Here is a 20,356-nt window from a genome sequence, read left to right as displayed (position 1 = left end):
GCAGGGTAGTCTTTCAGAGTCCCCAGCCCCCCCCTTTTTTTTTTTTTTGAGAGAGAGAGAGAGAGAGAGAGAGAGAGAGAGACTCAGTGTATAGCGCTGGCTGGTTTGGAACTGTGTAGACCAGGCTGCCCTCAGTCTCACAGAAACCTGCTCTCCTCTTTCTGTGGAGTACTGAAATGAAAGGCAAGCACCACCCCAGCTGGCAGAATACATTAATTTTAACGTTTTACTCAGAATCCTTGTCAGCTCCCTTGAAATACTATAAACATCACAGACTATCAATAAAGTCAAGATTGAAAATTTACCAGAATATAAAATTTTAACTAATAATCGTATTGAGCAAATATTTTCATTATATCAAATCTATCTGACTGATGATCAAGAAGGGTGACTACATTAACTACATTAAAATAATATTTCTTCATGTGAAATTGAGGAAAGTATTCTAAGGCGTTAGAGCACAATGTCAGATCTGTTCTTTTCATTTATTTAGAGGTCATCACAAACAGCAAGGGTTAAGTATTTTACAGCTTCAGACTATGTGGTCCTTGAAACAAATACTGCCTAAAGTATTTCAAATGTACAGCTCAATTTCCAAAACCTCTCATAAAGATGAACATGGCTGAGGAGGCAAGCAGATTGACAAGTCTGGAATGATTAAAGAGAAATAAAATGCAGACAACTATTTTGAATTGAATACTATTTTTCTTCTGGAGCCAGGACTCTTACCATGTACTTTAAAGCATATAAATTTAGAATCTATTTTTTATTAATCCAGAACATTGTGTCCGATGTTTATCACTGTAGTTCTGATGACTTACATAAAAGGAACTGGAACGAAAGGCTCATAAGGTTAAAAATCAATGCAGCAGCGCCACCCAGTGGACATACTGGACACACACTTGTGCCAACTGTAATTTTCCATGTTACTATGCTGTATTTTCAGTGTAACTATGCTTCAGCTATTTATATGAAACCTTGCTCTACAACATTAGTTCAAGAATATAATAATCACGCCTTTACCTATTTATTGAAGATCAACAGGGAAAGATATTCAAAGGATATTATAACACCCATGAATAAAGAGTTCTGTATGCTGTGTTACCTGTAATGAGAGCAAGCCTGTAATGGCTCACTGGTGAGATGAACTAGTGATTTCGCTCATTTGAGACGTTTGGCAAGTGTAGAATTGTATTATTGTATGTTTATGTATTTCCTCATATTCACTGCTTTCTCAAAAATGGTAAAGATTTAAATTGGATGTCCTTACTATAAAATGGGTTTTTGTAACTTTACTTCAGACTTTTATTCATGGCTGGTCATCCTTCTTGAGACATTAGTAAATATTATTTGTGATTCAGGAGTGAGCTGAATGACGTTATCAATGATACCACAACAGCATGAGTATACCAACCACTGATGTGGTCAAATGCTAACTGACCAGATAGCATTAGAATATCCTACTTCATATCAAACAGTGGGATATTGTTTTCAAATTGTAAAAACTGAGTGTTTTTTTTTTTGTCATCCTTTATTTCTCATAGAAAATATGAACATATGAGGACCACAAAAAGAACCAAAGTACACATTATTTTTTAAAATCTGTTCTTGAGGCTATTTAGTATTTCTTTCCCCTGTCAGAGGCACCATTTTTAAAAAGTGGCTCTTGGGCTGACAAGATGGCGTAGTGGCTAAAGATGGTTATCACTAAGCCCGGTGACTTTAAGTTCATCCCTGGAACCCACACAGTGGAAAGAGGGCCAGTTCTTGAAAGTTGTCCTCTGACACACACACACACACACACACACACACACAAATAATGAATGAATAAATGAATGAATGGGAAAAGGTTTGTTGTATTTTAAAAGCAAATAAATGTCAGTTCAATAACAAACACCTGAGTACCAGTGTGTAGAAGATACAGTGTCAGGTGTTGGGGAGCCTTGAGTACTAAGAATAAGCTTGACAGAGGAGTGGAGACAGGCACAAAATGGATCAGAATGATATGAAATAGTTCTGTTTCTTTCTTAAATAGAAAAATTCCACCTCTGATATTCCTTGAGTTCACATCATTTAACTGATTAACATTATCTGGATAGTGTCAGGTTTGTTTCACAGGCATCCAGAGGTAGATATATTTTTAAAACTGAAACTACCAGTCACCTCCAAGTCTCTGCATTACCCAAATCAGAAAATGGCACTGCAGTTGCCAAGGTGCTAAAGCAAAGAAAACTCACTCACTTGTGGGTATTTATTGAAAATCTGTAATATACAGGGAATTGTGCCAAGCTGTGGATAGCTGGTAGCAATCTGAGCAATGGGATCCATCCTTGATTTTTCTCCCACTTTGCATTGGTGTTTATAATTTAATCATCAAATTCATCCATATCCATTGCCTAAATTTTTCTGGATCTGCTTCTAGCCATGTAGGCCCTGACCTGTTATACAGGCTGCCATTTTCATTTTCCTGGTTCATTATACTCATCCTCTAACTGGTTTCCTTCCCCCTATTCCTGCCACTCTTCCACTTTTTGGTAGAGAGGCCTGATCCAACCAAATCTCAAGATGCTAAATCTCCCTGGACTTGGATTACCCTTAGGAAGGTGCTCAAATTCCCTAACAGTACCAGAGCAATTCCTGACCTGATCCTTATTCCCTCTGGTTCTGTCTAGAGTCTGTTTTGCAATATCAAGCCTTCACTGATGTCACCTCCATAAAGAACCCTTGTTTTTCATCCTTTAGCCCTAAGAATCCTCTGCTATTCTCAAACACATAGCCCATCACATTGAATTGCTTCTCGTTGTAAAATTGTGCTTCTCCTTCCCCCCCATGAGAATATAATTTCTATCAGAGAAGTTATTGGGTATTACCATATTTGCTTGTTTATCAATACACTTCAGAATTTAGTTTGCTCTTCAGCACGAACTGGAACTCAATAAGTATATTTCAATAATGAAATTCATGAAAACATGGGGAGAAGTCAACTAATTCCAAATAAAATATAAGAAGAAGCTTCTTGAAGCTCTATGAAAAATAGCTAAGGATATAGAGGAGTTTGACAGTCAATAAAAATGAGGAAATGTCTCAGAGTATATCGAAAACATTGTCATGAATAGGTAGGTAGAATGGGAGAAAAGAAGTAAATAGTGCCAAGACCCTGAAGGTCCTATCATAGCAGGCTATAGAGCTGGGCTTTATGTTGGAGGTGAGTAGGGTGTTGTGCTGAAAGGTAATGCCAGGAAGAGAGGCTCAGGAGGAAAGTCAAAGAATAGACAGCCTATGTGTACCAGCATAGAGGAAGGGAAAAAAAGACAGTCAGGGAGCATACAACTGTTCTCAATTATGAAGCTTCCACTTATGACTTTTCAATAATAACAAAAATACACATTTGATAGAAATGGCTTCAAATTTCAAAGGACACCAAGAGTGACAGTACTTTCTCTATAGGCTGGGTTGTGGCAGCCATATGATCAAGACTACTGCATCTCATACTGTGGAGATAGTGTGTTCCTAGATTTTGCTGCTTGGTATGTTAAGAGTATAAGACAAATTTACACAGAACATTTTTTATTTATAATGTGTTTATTGAGATCTAATATCATCATTTGCTGAGGGGCATCTCTGTGCTGGAATGTAATTTTCCACTAAAGTTAGTGCCTTTACGGTGACAAACAAACCCTAGAAAGTGTATTGTGAGAATTCTGCTGTTCCATCTTTCACCTCAAAAATGGTAAGTATTGGTCTGCTGAGACAGTCCAGCCAGTAAGGTGAAATAGATTGCTTCACAAGCACTAGGCCTGCATTAGTTCTCCAAAACGCAGTCATGGTGGTATGAACTTGTAATCTGAGCACTGAGGAGGTGGAGACAGCTATCCCTAGAGCTCACTAGTTGCTCAACCTAGCCTGGTTGGTAAACTCGGGCCAACGAAAGACGCTAGTACAAAGAATACTTTGTGTCTCCAGGATGAAACCCACCCAACACCTGAGGCAGTCTTCTGCCCTCCGTATGCACATATACACATGTGCTTACACAGTCATTAACACAAACACAATTTTAAAAAGGGCCAGTTTTAGTTAACTGATTTTGGGAGGGAAAAATCTGTCTTATTGTTGTAATTAAGAAATTTGAATAAACCATTAGTTTATTTTGTAAATAATTTAAATTCCAACATAACTTCCATCTGTTAAATTTATACTATATACTTCACACGAAGCAGCTAGGACTATTTCCTTAATCTGTAGAAAGCACTTGCGGTGTCTGGCTCCAGAGGAGAAATTATAGGAGACAGGAAGAAAATAAGATCCAGAGTCTTAGATTTACTCCAGATCATTCCAAGTTCTCAGAGCCGACTTCTTGAATGTGAAAGAGAGAAAACCCGATAAACTATCTGGCGCCTCCCATCTCCCATTGCTTACCGAGGACTCCGATCATCTGTGCCCAAATTCTTGCTTTTGAACTACTGTAGGCGGCTTTGGGTCACTTACGCAATCTCTTTAATGTAGAAAGTACTTTTAAGGAAAAAGAAAAAAAGTCTCTCCAGCCATTCGCGTTCCCGCCCCTATGCTTTCATGAACTTTAAGTGAAGTGAGGTGTACAAATATCCAATGCAGAACCTGACCCCATCAATGCTTATCAAACAGTGACACTGTTACCACTACTTCAGGATTCTCTATAAGGCCTTTGATTCACTTGAGAACAACGCATCTTTTGACCTTTCTCACTCTCTGAGCCTAACAGGACAGAAACTGTCCGCTCCGTAACCGGGACACCACATAAACTCTCCGACCATCCGGTAAACACCTCCCGGAACTCCGCCCCCAGCAGCGCGTCTTCCTGTCCGGCGGAGGAGCAGCTCCGACTAGAAGCCAACGCCCTGAACGATGGTTCCGCCGTCCGGGAGCGCGGAGACTCACTTCAAGCCCCACCTACCGTGGGTTTTCTGAGCCCTCCGGGCACCCGTCGGGAAGGAAGAGCGCTCTGCGGAAAGGGGCGGGCTTCATCTGCGAAGGCGGCTGTTTTGAAAAGTGACAACGGTCGGTGCTTTTGGATTAGTAGCTCGGTTTGTGACTGCTCTTCCGGGAGCTGCTGGGGCCGCAGGTGAGTGCGAGCGGGCGCGGGAGGACGGGGAGGAGGCCAGGGCTCAGGGTACCCGGGCTCGCTAACCTAAGCTGGGTGTAGATTTGAGACAGCATCCTGTATCCCAGGTTGGCCTCGAATCCTGTAGGTACCCTAGGCTACTCTTGACCACCGCTTCCGTCTTCCAAGGGATGAAGTTACAGGTGTGAGCCACGAGAGTGACGTCAGTGAGACTTGTTTGGTTGGGAGTGTTTGTCAGTTTTCTACGTATCTCCATTGCTCCACCATCTCCATTGCTCCACCGTCTCTTGATTACACCCTCCCCCCCACACACACAACATGAATCAAAAAGCAAGAATGTTATACTTAATCCAAAAGTCAGGGAGCTTAGTGTATACGGCTCTCCACGTGTGTAACACAAGGCCCTCCGCCTGATTTCAAGGAACTTGTTAATTTAATTCATTAAAATTGGGAGCTGCTTGCTTAATTTCGTATTGTAAAACCAGATGTATAAAATTTAACAGTTACTCCAGTACACGCTGTGCTTCATTTGTAGTGTTACAAATAAAGGAGAAACGGGAGTCACGAGCGCTGATGTGTTTTATTTGAGCTAACGTGTCACAAAGTCATTTTACTGTATGTAAAATACTTTAGTCTGAGCCAGGAGCTTTTCCTCTGTCTGTACACACGCACACGCACGCACTCGAATGAGTTGGAACTGAAATTGCACTGTAAGAAACAACAACAACAACAAAAAAGGCAGATTTTGCATATGAGAAGAGGTCATTATTACTACCAAGTGCAGGTGTAAACCTCTTGGTAGCTTTAGGTTGGGACACTGGTTCTCAGAAATCCCCAGACAGGTGTAATGAAACATTGGGAGTTTAGGAGAAGACTTGGAAGAGATCAACTTGGACCAGAAAGAGCATTAGAACATTAAAGGCTTTAGAAACTTAAGCTCAATAGGTTGGAATTTTTGTGGTAGGTGAGTGGATTGAATGTTTGAAAGCGTTTGAGTTTGATGTTTTATAAGGATTAGTCTGACAGAAGAGAAGGGTGTGTGATTATATATATAAATAATATATATATATACATAATTTTTTATTATTTGGTTTTTCAAGACAGGCCTTCTGTGTGTATAGCCCTGGCTGTCCTGGACTCGCTTTGTAGACCAGGCTAGTCTCACAGCAATCTACCTGCCCCTGCCTCCTGAGTGCTGTGATTAAAGGCATGCACCACGGTGCCTGGCTCATGTGATTATAATTTTATGCCCACTTTTCCTGCTGTTAAATCCTCTAATCTAGGTGTAGCTTGTTTATGCTAGTAACCTCTTTGTAATGTCCTGACAAGCCACTTCGAAACTGAGACATACATGAAAAATACTGAATGGTTATTTACTTTTTCCCCCATCTGGAAAGCTTGATCATTTTAATCTGAGAAATAAATTGACCTCGGAATATTGAAAGAAAATGCTCAGAATCTAATATGTGCCTAAACACAAAGGAGTCATAGACAGGCCAGAGCTTATAAAGAGATACGGGACAGGAGTGTGGCTTCTTAGGGAAAGAAGTGACTGGGGTTTGGAATTGTGGAGGAGGCACACAGCAAATGAAGGCTGTCTTGTTTACTGATGAAGTCTCTCATGTCATTGCACCTATGGTGACCCGTACGTGGGCAGGGATCAGAAACAGTCTTTTCTTGTGCAGAGAGGAAACTATCCCATAGAGAAGCCTCTGCTTGCTTATACTCTTTTTTTTTTTTTTAATGTAAATATCTATATATTTCTTTCTACAGAAGGGCCTTGCTGGGCCTTTCCTATGTCTGCAGAGGTCTATAGCTTCTTGAAACACATCAAACAACTGTACTTAGGGTAATTTTACTTTCCCATACACTTTTGCTGAAATGGATGGCTAATGTGTGAAGGGTCCTAATCTAGATCTGAGGTGATTCTAGTTCTGAAGTAAAAGTTTGCAGTTATGAAATTCAGTAGTAGAAAATAAGAATCATAGCTGGACGTTCAAATAATTATGTAAGAAGAGTGTGGGGGAAATCTAGGCTTTTGTAAGTAGGCCATGTTGAACTCTTAGGGTTTCTTTCACTGGATTGTAAATATATTTCTACATGAGTACAGCAGTTACCCAGTCAGTAGAGGCAGTTCCTTGACTGACCGTGTCTGCGGTGTTGAATTCATTTGATATTATATTTTTAAGAAGATATTGACTGGTTGGGGAAATAGCTTAGTTTGGAAAGGCAAGACCTGGAACCAACTCCTGGGACCCACTTTTCCCTAAAGTTCTAGGCATGGTGGTATTTACTTATAATCTTACCATTGTGGAGATGGGAACAGGAAGAAACCCCTGGTGGTCTGTCCGTCGGCCTAGCCTAGTTGGTGACTCCTAAGCCTGTGAGACCATATCTTTAAATAAATAAAGGAAACATTGAATACTTGAATAAATAAATTAATGATCAAATAAATAATTAAATGCTATACCTAAATAAATAGATAGATAAAGGTGAATACACCTGAGTGAGAAACAAAATTGGAGACTGCCTTTTGTCTCCACATGTACCTGCACACAAGCATAGACTAACACAAAGGAATATATTAACAATGAGTCATAATGTAAGCAGGGCAGTGTGATATTGTGAAGTGCACATTTTGTCATTGTCCAGTTCTTGCTGTACAGATCCAGAAATCCTTGGAATCCTCGCAGTGATGAGTGAACTTTTGTATGTTAATGGTTAGCTGTTGCCTGGCAGCCTCTGGCTGCTTTAGGGGAAGGACTGGTTACCGCAAGACTAAGGCAGTTGATGGGGTTAGACATTCCGCTCCTGTCCCCTGATCCTGGGGAAGGGAGAGACCGGAAGTTGTTGGCATTGATAAAATCAATCATACCTACATGATAAAACTTTTTGTAAAAATCCCAAAGGGCTGATTTTTGAGGAACTCTGGGATAGCCAGTCACCTTGTAGTTCCTGGCGTTTGCAAATCCTTCTCTCATACTTGGCCCTGGCTGTCTCTTCTTCTAGTATCATCCGTCATGATATCTTCTGTATTGAGCCAGTAGGTATTTTCATATTCCTGAGGAGCTGCTGTAGCAGATGAATCAAATCAGTTTGTTTGCAGAATTGAGTATGTCCATGCTGAGTCTCAGCTCACACTGGGAAATAATGATCTTTCGGACAGACAACTCTGCAATGAGAGACCATAGAAGCATTGTGGGGAATTTGGCAGAATGCCTGGCCTCTAGCCATTGGATTTTTGTCCTACAACTGAAATAGCTCCAAACACTGCCAAGTTGTACCCTGGGATGTGTAAGGGAGACAGAATTTAAGAAGACACCAGGAGGAATAATCTGTTATCTGGACACATAGGAACACATGGGTTTTTGCTGTCTTATGTGTCTTAAGTTTTGCTCTGCTGAAAGGGATTTCTGCCTTAAAGTTGGTCTCTCACCCTCTCTCCCTACCTCTTCCTCTCCTGCTCCAGCTCTCTCTCCTTCTTGCATCTTAAATCGTATTAGTCATCTTACTATGTGTGTATTGAGTAGGATATCAATACAATCAAATAAAACCCAGTTTTATTTTCCACTTTGTGCAGCATTGCTTGTATGTAGCTTCTGCTGCCGATACTGCCTGTCTTGAGCTTTGAGAAATGGTTCTCAGCATCTTGTTAAATGCCCTGGCCCTCATGTAAAAAGAGAGCAATATAATTGTCCTATTGTATGTCATCTCAAAGCCTGTATCCTTATGGAAGAGAACATTAGGGAAATTAATAGAAAATGGCTGTTACTTTGCAATAAAAGTTATTTTAGGATAAAACACAAGCTTTCGTTCATTTTATGTTTGTATATGTACAGAGGACAAAGTCTTGTGTAGCCCAAGCTGGCCTTGAATTAGATATTAAAACTATTATAACTATTAGCGTGAATTTCTGGTCCTTTTACCTCCACCTCTTAAGTTTTGGGATCACTGGTGTGCATTTCCATGCCTGGCTTAAAATTCTCCACCTCGCTCAGATATTTGAAGATAACACTACTATAAACAGCTCAACCACAACTTGTTCCTTTTTTCCACTAAGTATCTGTTTCCAAACAATTAGAATTATTCATTGTATATGTTTCTGATCTTTGTTTTTTCTTCTTTCAAACTAGGAAGAAACTCCCATAATGGAAACTCTGTCGTTCCCCAGATACAACGTAGCTGAGATTGTGGTTCATATTCGCAATAAATTATTAACAGGAGCAGATGGCAAAAATCTCTCTAAGAACGATCTTCATCCAAATCCAAAGGTAAAATGTGCTTGTCTTTGATTGTAGTTACTGATATTGAAGAATAAAATAAGCTGCCAGGTTTGTGGTGTGGGAAGAAAGGCATTTGCCCTCATGTTTGTTGTAGACCAGTCATTTTTAATCTAGACAAAAATCTCTTACCTGGTGTAATTTAAAAATAACATTAAGTTTATATGTGGGGCAACTTCTCCATTCCCATTGGGAACTCGATTCTTTAATATGGTTGTTTTCCTTAAAGAAAAAAAAAAAGGCTTTAAACCATTGCTATATTAAAGTATATTAAATTTTTTATTATCACTGGAGTGGTGGTATGAGGTATCATTTATTGGGGAGCTTGACAGGATTTATTCCAAGTGGTTTTCTGCACATTCATGCTTACAAACAGTCTTCTTTGGAAGTGTGCAGATTAATTTTCTTACATTATGCCCCGGGTGGGAATTGACTTATTTTGACAGGTGTTATTCTTTATATGTTTGGTTATTAAATGCAAAAAATGAGCTATTTATGTGTCACAACAAAATCCCAAAGTCTCTCTCCAGTTCTGTGTGTTGGCCTTGATGTTATAATATAGGATAGGAAGACTCCTTTTCTAATACAGATTGCAAGCTTGTTTATCTCAGAGCACTTCAGTTCTTTAAATGATAGGCCTTTAAAGTGAATCATGTAGCTTTAGGAAAACATTACTACAATTTTATTGTATTTTAGGCTTTTCTGTTCCCACAGTAAGGTTGAGTACACAGTAAAAAAATCCTCAGGCCAGCATTTGGGATCTACTGACTTAGAGGATAAGGTTTTTAAATCCTGTTATTTCTCCATTAATTTTAAAGTCATTATTCCAAGTGTTGCAGTTAAACTGAAATCTGGGGTCATCTTCTATCCATAGCTACAGGCTAGGCCCTGTGGTCTGTCTTTAAAAAATAAAAACAAAATCCTGAGTGTCCCAGCATTTCCACATTCCTGACAGAGTTCTTGCAGGCTCACCTTCCTCCCTGCCTGGGTTGGGTTTGGATAGGCTACCTCTCATTTAAAAGTAACCAGCTTCCTTAATTATTTACTACATATGAACAAACTGATAAGTACCATAAGGTGTCTTAAATTTTGCCTAAACTATAAAGCATTTTGAGGGGAAACAGGTGATTTTCTCACCTTTTCTTCTTTGAATCCATTGACCGCGCATTGGCCGGTGATGAGGGTAATGACAGCACTCTGCCTAGGACACTGACTGTTGTTTCTCTGTTGTAGCCTGAGGTCTTGTACATGATCTACATGAGAGCCTTACAAATAGTATATGGGATCCGGCTGGAGCACTTCTACATGGTGAGTTAAGAGGAGGTAAAAGTGATTTGCTTTCATTTTTACAGCAGTTCTGATCATAGTGCATGCTGCTGCAAAGGATGAGGATTGCTTGGCTATTTCCAACAAAGGTAAAATAAAGGCTTACAGAAAATTGTTCTCACTTACAAACACCTTTAGGCATAATAGTTTACATGAGAATCTTCAATAAGATGAAGACTATAATGAAAGATCAAATGACATATGGGAATTACTGATTCTTTACAGTTTATTCACAGATATGTAGGTTTGGCTTCAGAGACCTTAGTATACAACTGTCAGGTCTTCAGGAAATTAAAAAAAAAAAAAGTTTTCTGTAGGAAGGACTCTAAGATTAAAATCAAAGATAGAGGATAGGTAGTAAGATAGATGCAACTGAAATGAGGCAAAGAAAAATGAGGCATTTTTCTTACTTATGTTTCTGATAAAGTTATCAGGGCATCATCTGAGGACCCATGACAGTGTCATGCCTGTGGGTTTCATCAGGGTTTGTTTTGGTTGCCCGTGCTGTCCTTGAACTCATGATCTTTCTGTGTGCTTGAATTATAACCACATACTACCACTCTTAGCTTGTGAGTGGAGCTTTTAAAGATCAAAGACTGCCCTCTTCTTACTGTGTAATTTTGCAAACGTTTAGTTTTGACAAAAGGAGGTATCCCTCTGACGCAGGGTTATAAATGTTAACAGAACAATGAAGTACAGGATGTCACTTCCATTCATTTAAAAATCTTCATTAAGTGCCCACTGGGAACTGAACGTCATGTATTACTGTCAACCCCAGCTGTGCCCTAGAAGTTGTGTTGTTTTCAGATTTGGTGGTAATGAATTAATATCATTTCATCATATCCTGAGATCAAAGTTTCTTATACCTCAAGATGCTTCTCATTTCGTTGAATTGACTTGTGACTTAGATCTTCCGATTTATTTCATTCAGATGCCGGTGAACATTGAAGTCATGTACCCACATATAATGGAGGGCTTTTTACCAGTCAGCAATTTATACTTTCATCTGTGAGTAAAGGGTGGTTTGTTTTCCATCTATGTTACATTAAACTCATAGAAGGGTGTGATCTTTGTGAAAGAACAGCTCCCTCTATTTTATCTCAGATGCGTTTAGAATTCAATCTTCCCCTTTCAGACTCCTCAGGGTGCTTTCACCTGACATTCTAAGATGCTTTAAGTCTGGAATTATTTGTTAGCTTTGTGTTCCTGAAGAGTCTCAGCATCACCAAGAATATATGCTGTTTATTAAGTCTACAACTACCTTGATACTGCATGAATATTGGTGTAACGTGCAGGAAAAAATAGGGGTCGCATGACTACTAGTGCATTATACAAGCAGATGTCAGTGCTGCAGGGCTGTGCGTTGAAGTAGGCTTCTGCCCTTTCCTGGCCCTTGAACACTGAGAAATACATCCAGAAATAGGTTTGAGGATAAGATGCTTGGGATTGTGGGCTTTACTATCTAATGTCCCTGCTCTTCACTGTTCTGAATCTTCAAGGGATTCATTTATGCCGATTTGCCGCGTGAATGACTTTGAGATTGCTGATATTCTTTATCCAAGTAAGTATATTTCTAATCATTTAGTTTTCCATCTTCTTTTTCTGCCAGTAAATGTAAAAGAAAATTATATGAGGAAAATCTTTTAGAACGTTAATTTCTTAAATTGATTTCTCTTAAAGCTTCATGATTTTTAAATGTTTCTAAAATTCTGGAAGATAGCTTTCTTTCTGTGTTGATATTGCCTTGACAAACATGATGGGTGCTCCTAAAGCTCCCTGGACTCTGTCTAAGAAATGTGACAAGCACCAGCCCAACTAAGTGACACAGTACAAAATGGGCAGAGATTCTCTGTCTGTCTGGAGCATGAGGTTCTGATGAGAAACAGTGCTGGTAGCAAGCAGACTAAGCCTCTTTTCCACAGAACGCTAAGACTACACTGGGGCTTGCGTAGCCAGGCCTAGATGCAGGTCTAAGAGAATGCTGCCTTTTAACAGATGTGAGCAGAGATAAGCGTAAGATCAAGGTGATCCAGTTCTGAGCCTATTTTGTTATTAAGCAATACAATCACAAGGTTACATTTAAACATAGGGAGTCAAGATTCAAATGATGTGCAGATATGCTGTTAGATAGTGTGGTAATCTGGCCAAAGTTATCAAATTAGCAATTACTCTTTACCATGAAAAGCCTATTTTGAACCTCTGATGCTACCCTGCTGTAGTACACACTGTAATTGTGCGTAACATTTCTAGGACCCATAGAAGTTTCTTATGTTCCTTTGCTGTGAGTCCCCTGTGGGCGCCACTCTCTGATAGCACTGATGTGTGTGTTATCACCTTGGCCACTCATCCTCTTCCATACAGCAGAGTCATATAGTACAGTCTTGTCTGTCTGACTTCTTTAAACAACGCTTTTGAAATTTATTCATATTCACTCATTATTGGTCCTTTGTTTCTTTTTCTTTTTTGAGTTGTTTCTACTGTTTGGCCATTATTAGCAAGGCAGCTATGAATATTGTTATTTCTAGAGCTGTGTGGATATGACTTCATTTCTCTGTATAAAGACTGAGGAGTGGAGGTTCTGATTCATGTGATAAGTGCATGCTTAGCTTTTTAAGAAGTTCCTAAACTTTTCCAAAGTGGCTATGCCACCTTGGTTGGAGTATTATGTTTTTAACTTTTGCCATTCTATAGGGTTTGTAGTGGTTTTAGTTTTTGTTTCCGCGATGACTAATAAAACTGAGCATATATTCATATGCTTATTTATTATGATATATCTTCTTTGATAGAGTTCTTTTCGAGTCATTTATTTTTGGTTTTGTTTGTTTGTTTTTTAACTTAAGACTTGTGGTTTTGGTATTTTGCCTGCATGTATATCTGCATACTGTGTGTATGTGTTGTTCACAGACTTCAGAAGAGGGTGTCAGATTCCTTGAAACTGGAGTTACGTAGGGTTGTGAGCTGCCATGTGGGTGCTGGGAATCAAACACGAGTCCTTTGGGAGACCAGTGCTCTTAACCACTGAGCTATCTCTCCAGCACCTTGTTTATCTTAGTCATGCTTCAGTTATTTTTCAAATAAGTTAATCTGTTGATAATGGAGGTATTTTCCTCTACTTTGTTATTTGCCTTTTCAATTTTTTAGTTATCTCTTAAGAGCAGAATAAATTTCAGCTTTCAATAATTGACTTTTTTAAAAAATTATGTTAAGCTAAGAAATCTTAGCTTAATCTAAGTTGCTGAGATTTGCTTCCATGTACTTGGGGGAAGGAAAGTATTGTCTTGCTGTGATACTTAGTGTTTTGATTATTGTATATGGTTGAGTCACTCTTCATATTTTTCCTTTTGCATGTGAGTGTTGTTAATCTGGCACTCCATGTTGAAACATTACCCTTTCCCCATTAAATTACTTTGATACTTTTGATACTTAAAAAGAAAAAAAGTCAGTTGCCATACTACTGCACACCTATTAAAACTGACAACAAACTCCAAAACATGGCGGTCTGGAGCGCTGAGAAGGACTCAGGGCAGCAGGCACCCTAGTTCTTTCCTGTGGCAGTAGGCAAGGGTGCGGCCACTTTGGCAGTTTCTAACAAAACGAAACTTGTTCCTGTTGTATGATCCAGGAGGTAGACTCCTTGGTATCTACTGAAAAGGATTCAAACTGTGTTCACATAAAGCCAAACGAGAGATGCCAGTAGCAGCTTTGTTCACAGTTTCTAAATCTCAGACACCACCATGGCTTTCAGTGGGTCAGTAAATAGACTACCTCAAGGCAGCGGAATGTTATTTGGTGCTAAATGGAAGTCAGCTATCAATCTATTGAGAAAACACAGACAAACCACAAGTGTATATTATAAAGTAAAAGAAACTAAACTGAAAAGGCTACATAGCTATATGACATGTAAAAGACAAAACTATGTACCCAAGAGAAAAAAACCTAGTAATTGTGAGGCTTAGTGAAGAAAGAGGAACAATTAACTAGAACACAAAGGCGTTTTAAGACAGTGAAGCCGCCGTGCACTGCAGCGACGGTGTTTGCATGCCATTTTGTAGTCGTCACATTCCACAGGCGAGGCAGCAGCAACTCTGCAGATGTGCAGAGAGAATGCTGTGTTGGTGCGATGCCTCATTCCCAAGGAAAATGCCACTCGTGCAGATGTTGGGAGACAGGGTCTAATGGGATATTGAGAACTACCCAATCCCTGCTGGGGTTTTGCTGTGCGTGGAAAACTTTTGACATGTATTGGCCACATTTCAGAGCTTGCTATTCTCTAGGCTCTGGCTTAATTCTGTCTGGGTACCCAGTTTCCATGCCCCCCTCTTGTAGATGTCTGTCTTCACACCAAGTACCCTGCCTTCTGGTGAGACTTGAAGTCAGGCGCATGGCCCGAGCTCGTGCGGCCTGTTTTCTTCACTGGCTCCACTGTTGATGGGCAGTAGGCTGCTGCTTTATCTTAGATGGAGCCTGGCGCTGTTTACTTATGTGTTGAGTAGCCCTTCGGTCACTTCTTTTGTGGTTTTTGATGCTCTTCTCTCTCTGTAGAATAGATCTAGTCTTTGTTAGCCTGACTCTTCTATTCTCCGCAGAGGACACAGCGTCATACTCTGCCACTCTACAGTGAGATCTTGTGATGTATTACTTTAATAGAGCATGTGGGTTCCAAGTATTGGGACCTGAGTGTGCATCCCCGTGGCCTACAGTGTTCTGCTGCAAAGCATGCATCTGGGTTTTGTCACCCAGTAGGGCATTCCATGTGTTTGCACCAGTTGGTTAGTAGTGTCCCCCAGACTTTCTCTCAGTTGCTGGATTGAGATATTAAAATATTTTGTGAATTTGTTCTTTTCTTCCTCACTGCCTTTTTTTTAAATTTTTTTCATTTTTTTACTATTAATTATACTTTATTCACTTTGTATCCCCCCTAAGCCCCTCCCTCCTCCCCTCCCAATCCCACCCTCCCTCCCCCTTCCTCAGGCATGCCCCTCCCCAAGTCCACTGATAGGGGAGGCCCTCCTCTTCTTCCTTCTGATGTTAGTCTATCAGGTCCCCTCAGGACCTCACTGCCTTTTAACTGGAGTGTTTAGCTTATTTGTGTTAAATGTTACCGATAGAATCGTGCTTGAATTTATATTTAATCTTTTTGTTTCTTTCCTATAATATTTACCTATTTCCATTTTCTTTATTTCTTGCTTTATTTTGGCTATTGGATTTTTTAAGAAAAATAGCTTTAAAAAGATTTATTTTTGTTTCTGTCACGTATGATATATACCATGTGCATGCCTAGTGTCCATGTAGGCCAGAGGAAGTTGTTGGATCCGTGGAGCTGGAGTTACCCATGTTTGTGAGTACCACATGGGTTCCTAGAACCACACTCAGGTGCTCTTAGCCCCTGAGCTGTCTCTCTGGCTCCTTTTTGGTGTGTTTATAGACATGGCCTTACTGTATAGACCAGGCTGGCCTAAAATTTGAAATGATCTGGCCACAGTATCGTGAGTATTGGATCCTGCTGTGTCCTGACATACATGCTTTACCCTCAGTGTTAAAAGCTAATTTTCATATTATCAAATTCTAAGTTGACAGCTTTCCCAGTGCTTGAAAGGCCTGCTAGCATTGTAAAACAATGCTACAAGGAAGACCAATAAAAATAAATAAATAAATAAAACCTTGCTACAGGGAAAGATTTATTACTTCATTATATTCTGGTTCCCCTTGTTTCTGACAAGAAACCCATTCTTATCTTTATTCCATTTAGTGTGTCTGTTTTATTTTCTTGTCTTTGCTTTTAAGTTTTATCACTACTTCTTAGCTACCTGAATGTAGTTTTTGTTCCTCCTTTTTGTGGGAGTCCATCACAGACTTCGGATGCTGCTGACCCTGCCTCTGCTCAGAGGTGGTGGCAGCTGCTCTCCTTGCTGGCCTTCATCCCGGAGCTTCCCTTGCCATCTCTTCTCCTTCACTAACCCTTTCATCTCTAGGTCTGCTGCGCTGGTGCTATCCCCATGGCATAATTTTTATTTCAGATACCTTCCGTTTCAGCTCCTAGAGTTGGGTTTGGTATTGTTTGGACTGTCTCTTACCTTCATAAGGCTCCATGTTCTTGACCAGATGGGACATTTTCATGAACCAATTTACTATATTTGTCATTGGTGCTATTTAATTTTGGATGCTTTTGTTTATCATTTTAAATATTTCTTGTTATTCTCTTAGCCTTATGTCCACATTCTCTTAGCCTCTCTTCGTGTCCGTATGCTGGTTAGAACCTGTTTCTTTGAGACCTCCATATCTCTTTAACTTTCCACAGCTTCTACCCTGGAAATTCTTAGTTTTGTTAATTCTAACTGCTCCAACTACAAAATTTTATTTTCTTGGCTGCAGAAGACTACAAATTCTGTTGGTGTTCTCTGTTGAGGGCAGGTGCATTCACAAGGCTTCCTCTTGAAAGATGGTTTCTGTCCCACACTGCATGTGCCCTGCTGCTGAAGTTTTTGCTTTATTTATTATTTGTTTTTGTTTTTTTTTCTGTTTTAAGATTATAGGATCATGGTCTCTGTTCTCTTGTGTATAACCCAAACTAGTTTATTTTTCTCCCTCCCTCCCTCCCTTCACCTCTCCCCTTCTTTCTATATACAAAGGTGATTCTAGTCTAAGTTAAGAGATGTCCTGCACCTTGTTAAAAGCATATGGTTTTATATGCTGTGAGCCAAGTCTTATAGGAAGAAATGATATATTTATATATTCTGTTGTTTTAACAGTTTAGAGCATTGTTTTCTATTTTAGAAGCAAAACGGACAAGTCGATTTTTAAGTGGCATTATCAACTTTATTCACTTCCGAGAAGCATGCCGGGAGATGTATACAGAATTTCTTTTGCAAAATGTAAGATTTAAGTATATTTTAAGACACATATCAGATAGTCAATCTCATATATGAATTAATAATCTGCTTTAAAATTTTGTCAGATTCAATTGTTGAGTAATTGTTAGAATTTAATTTGGTTTTATATTTATACAAGAAAGACTTTAGTTTGGGGATGATATGTTGAAATGGTATATTCTTGGTAACACAGAACACAGAATTTTGTTTTAATGTTTAGTTGAGACACTATTCCCTGCTCTAGGAAATAGTTTTTTGGGGTTTGTTTTGTTTTTTTCCAGAAGACTACAAAGATGCATAGTGTTCTTCAAATAACTGAGATATTTGAAATTTGTTTGCCCTTTTAATCAGAGCCAAATTGGGTTGTCTGTGTCACTATGCCGCCTGGCTTCACTGCATAAGATGCAGCCCAGTGCCATCACATTAGCACATAGATTGTTTTCGTTGTGCAGCTTACAGATGTGACGATCATGCACGGTTATTAAGGGCTTCGTTCCCATTGCTCTTACCGTGTAAGTGCTGTACTCCTAGAAAATACCGGGTTGTGTCAGACTGTTGGAGACTCAGCTACATGGAACTGGATAAAATCTTCTCAGTACAAATCAGGCTAAGCTTACACTCCTGAACCTGACAGATTCTCCATAACTCACAAATACTCAGACCCCCGCCCCCCCCCCACATGTTTGTTTGGCTATTCTCCTTTTTTAAAAGACACAGCACAGATACTTCCTTTCTAAGAACCCACGTGACTGTTCATCTGGCCACTGCCTATGTGGGGACGGGTGTCTCTGTTCCCATGACGTATAGTGCTTTAGGAAGTTGTTTCGTAGCTTCTCACGGGTGGCTCGAGGAGATAGAACTATGCCCAGGACCAGCAAGACTTTTTCTTGAGAATTGTCCATCTCGAACACAGTGTCTGGCCGTCTGTGTCAGGTAAAGAAAGTCTTGGGAACAATGCTCAGCATTTGTACCTAAGATGCACAAGACCTCTCCAGCATTTTAAAATGGAGAAAACCTACTCTCGACTCCTTTGTCATAAGTGCCAGCCACTGTAGCCCGTCGTTATTATTGTGTGGGCTGTACATGTGTGGCACTTGCACTCACTAGAGTGTGAGGGTGCAGGCAGGAGCAGGGCGCCAGCTGGCTCTCTCAATCTTACTGCTGTCCTCCCTACCACATTGTTTTGGCACAAGGTCTCTCCTTGGGCCAGAAGCTTGCTCATTTGGCTAGTCTGTCTGACCAAAGAGGGCTTTCTGGATCCACCTGTGTACGCCCACCACTGTTGGGGTGAAGGCATGTGCAACACGCCCAGCTTTTTATGTGGGTGCTGGGAATTCACACTTGAGGTGTCATGGTTGCAGACCAGATGTTCTTAGAGGCCTGGTCCGAAACTTAATATTTTTTGATGGTGAATAAGTATTTTGTAGTCTGTGTTTGTAGTTTTTTAAAAAATTCTTATCTGTTAAAACATGCTAATATGAGGTTACCTTGCATTCATAGAAATCCTCTATGGACAAAATGCAGCAGTTAAACAGTGCACACCAGGAAGCATTGATGAAACTGGAAAAACTCAAGTAAGTGAAAGCGTTGCAGATAAGATGAATATAGTTGCCAGTTTGCAAACCAGGTAGTAAGAGGCTGATTTCAATGCCGCTGTCCTCACCAAGTCTGGCTGTCTTTCCAGATAAACGGCAGGGTATTTCAGTCCCTGTTTCTAAAAACACAACTAGGTTTTCCCTCCCTACCCCTGAGTTATGTTCTCGTTGTTCTTTCTCGTTACTGTGTTGTGCACCTGCCCCACTGAACATGACAGCACAGCAGAGCTTCGTCCCATGGGGAGAGACTGATCACTTTCCCACCAGGAGCTACAGCCCAGGTCCCGGCAACCCCCGCCCCCTCCGTCACGCGCTTTTTAAACAGATCAAAATTTGAAGTACAGTTCCTACTTCAAAGTGTGTGCTGTTTTGTGCTACTGTAATTAAATTGCTCTATGGAGCCATTATAGATTGAGGACTGTCTGCGCCGATTTTGAGCAGTCAGGTTTTATTTGTTTGATTCTAATCTGTTGATGTCTTTGAGGTTGTCTGTTTAAGGTCTCTGGTAAAATTGCTTTTGTAGGCAACAGTAAGCTAAGAGACTGAGAATGAGAGACACATACTATAACTTAGCAAAAAAAAAATTACAAACAAAATCACAAGAAAATGACAGCTGGGAGCAAGTGATGCAAAGCATTGCTACCCTGGTGATGGAACTCATTAGTATATGAAGAATTCTTACAGACTGAGGGGAAAGTCAGCTTCATAGAAACATACACAAAGGCAGAATCAAAACTGATAACATGTTAGGTAGTTTAAAGTAAAACTTCAACCTTTGTGTGAAAGCGACCTGGCTATGCAGACTGACGGAAAGGATGGTAGCGTGAAGAGCAGCTGTCCCTGGACTGGAAACTGTAGTGCTGGGAGCCAGGGCCAAGTTAGGGAAACTAGCTCCAGACAAGAGAGGAATGCTCTGGTCGTTCTAGTAGGGGTGACAGTGGATGGGGTATGTGGATGTGGGCCTGGTGAGGAGGTAGAAAGTTGAAGGCTTTCATCTCATTGTTTTCCTTTCGGTAGAAGATAAAGGCCATCTAGTAAATAGTTGTCTTGAAAGTATGTAATTCAGAAACAAGGAATCAGGGGCTGGAGAGATGGCACAGAGGTTAAGAGCATTGGCTGCTCTTCCAGAGGTCCTGAATTCAATTCCCAGCAACTGCATGGTGGCTCACAACCATCTATAATGAAATC

At 40.1% G+C, this 20,356-nt stretch overlaps 1 protein-coding gene across 1 annotated transcript in view; it reads left to right on the top strand.

Annotated features, from left to right (window-relative positions):
* The first annotated feature begins 4,959 nt into the window (after positions 1–4,959).
* The window catches only part of Nuf2 (NUF2 component of NDC80 kinetochore complex), a 30,000-nt gene continuing 14,603 nt past the window's right edge, over positions 4,960–20,356 (top strand). Inside the window, exons 1-7 of the mRNA XM_021654752.2 lie at positions 4,960–5,098; positions 9,232–9,369; positions 10,612–10,686; positions 11,636–11,712; positions 12,204–12,265; positions 17,479–17,576; positions 19,074–19,147. Of these exons, the coding sequence (XP_021510427.2) occupies positions 9,247–9,369; positions 10,612–10,686; positions 11,636–11,712; positions 12,204–12,265; positions 17,479–17,576; positions 19,074–19,147 (509 nt within the window). The 5' untranslated portion in view covers positions 4,960–5,098; positions 9,232–9,246. The remainder of the gene's footprint in view (positions 5,099–9,231; positions 9,370–10,611; positions 10,687–11,635; positions 11,713–12,203; positions 12,266–17,478; positions 17,577–19,073; positions 19,148–20,356) is intronic.

The sequence above is a fragment of the Meriones unguiculatus genome, chromosome 11 (assembly GCF_030254825.1).
Source record: "Meriones unguiculatus strain TT.TT164.6M chromosome 11, Bangor_MerUng_6.1, whole genome shotgun sequence".
Taxonomy (NCBI): domain Eukaryota; kingdom Metazoa; phylum Chordata; class Mammalia; order Rodentia; family Muridae; genus Meriones; species Meriones unguiculatus.
The sequence above is the reverse complement of the archived record's forward strand: the minus strand, read 5'-3'. Positions and strand labels throughout refer to the sequence as shown.